Consider the following 1,412-nt stretch of genomic DNA (forward strand, 5'->3'; position numbering starts at 1 on the left):
TCGTCGCATTATAAAGGATATAGCGACGAATACTTTTTTTTTTTTGCATAGATTCTTGTGCGACACCACTTATACAACAACGCTTATGCGACCGACTTTTCATCGCATAGGTACCTATGCGACGAATAATGGCTCTTATGCCATGAAATGAATTCGTCTCTTAAGTCTGGAATCCTAGTAGTGACATGCAAGTATTAGTTTTCTTTCTATTTTTCCTTTGTCTGCACATGATTGAATTCGTAAGGAAATAGTAAGATTAAAATTCAAACACAAAAGTCTATAATCTCCTTCCATCCTTGTATTACTCCTGTAATTATTCAAAATATATATGAAGGTCAACCAGCTGATAGCATAAAATTAATTTTTTTCCACGACATAAACTACATGGATATGCAGATATTGGTCTCACCCTGATATGCTCTTTAACACAAACAATTTCTTGGGTGAGTAAAGCCTAAACAGCTTAAAGGCAGTGATGAAAGATATGAGAATCATAAGGAGACATGCTAAGTATCCACATGACAAAGCTCCACCGATTTGAAAGCAGAATCTGGAGTATTTGTTGCACAACTTCATCCACTGGAATTCTGGTATACCTTTCAGTGCTACCAGTGCAGCCTGAAACGCAGCTGAGTTTGCCCCAAACGCCACATATACGGCTATCTGTGATCACATTCATAATTTCTAAATTCATATGTACATGTGTAGTCAACTAATGAAAGGAAGAGAACCAACGTTCTATATATCTATCTACTAGATATGGGTATTGGCATCACATACCCACATTTCCATGCCATGAAAATGTAAATGAAAGGAACCCGTCGAGGAGGACATGTCATAAAATTAAAGGGACCCCAAAATCAATTTTATTTCCCTCAAGCAAAGGTACCTGCTTGCCCCTTAACTAAAAGAAAATCATGGGTTTTCAGAGCCAGCTGTTTGGGAAATGAGGGAAAGGTGGTTGGGAGAATTTGCAAGTGATTGAGATAGAGTTTAAGTTGATCTTCATATGATAATAAGGCCTTAATTTTGAGGTCGATCATCGAAGAAAACATATATATAAGACCATGAGTTAAATTATAAAAGAAACAGTCATGAGTAGTATAAACAATACTTGGGTTCACCCCTTATTGTATTATGGCTAAGAGTAAACAGAGGAAGAGCCAGGGAATTAAGTGACAAAGTTTGATATATACCTGATCGAGCAAGAGAGAAAGCCAAGCTACGTATACATTGGACCCTTTTGGATTTTCTTTGACTAAGCCAGCTGACATTGGAAACTTGGCAATCAGTCGCAGCAGATTGTATCCAGCAACCACAGCATCAACATATACCAGAACCCTAAACGTATACAGACCAAATTCACTTTCATGGTGGAGAGAGAGAGAGAGAGAGAGAGAGAGAGAGAGATC

At 37.8% G+C, this 1,412-nt stretch overlaps 1 protein-coding gene across 1 annotated transcript in view; it reads right to left on the bottom strand.

Annotated features, from left to right (window-relative positions):
* Positions 1-277: 277 nt before the first annotated feature.
* The window catches only part of LOC101297317 (CASP-like protein POPTRDRAFT_578614-like), a 5,893-nt gene continuing 4,758 nt past the window's right edge, over positions 278-1,412 (bottom strand). Inside the window, exons 2-3 of the mRNA XM_004309921.1 lie at positions 1,197-1,341; positions 278-663 (exon numbers count right to left, since the gene is read on the bottom strand). Of these exons, the coding sequence (XP_004309969.1) occupies positions 406-663; positions 1,197-1,341 (403 nt within the window). The 3' untranslated portion in view covers positions 278-405. The remainder of the gene's footprint in view (positions 664-1,196; positions 1,342-1,412) is intronic.

This window comes from Fragaria vesca, unplaced genomic scaffold (genome assembly GCF_000184155.1).
Source record: "Fragaria vesca subsp. vesca unplaced genomic scaffold, FraVesHawaii_1.0 scf0513155, whole genome shotgun sequence".
In the NCBI taxonomy this organism is placed as follows: Eukaryota; Viridiplantae; Streptophyta; class Magnoliopsida; order Rosales; family Rosaceae; genus Fragaria; species Fragaria vesca.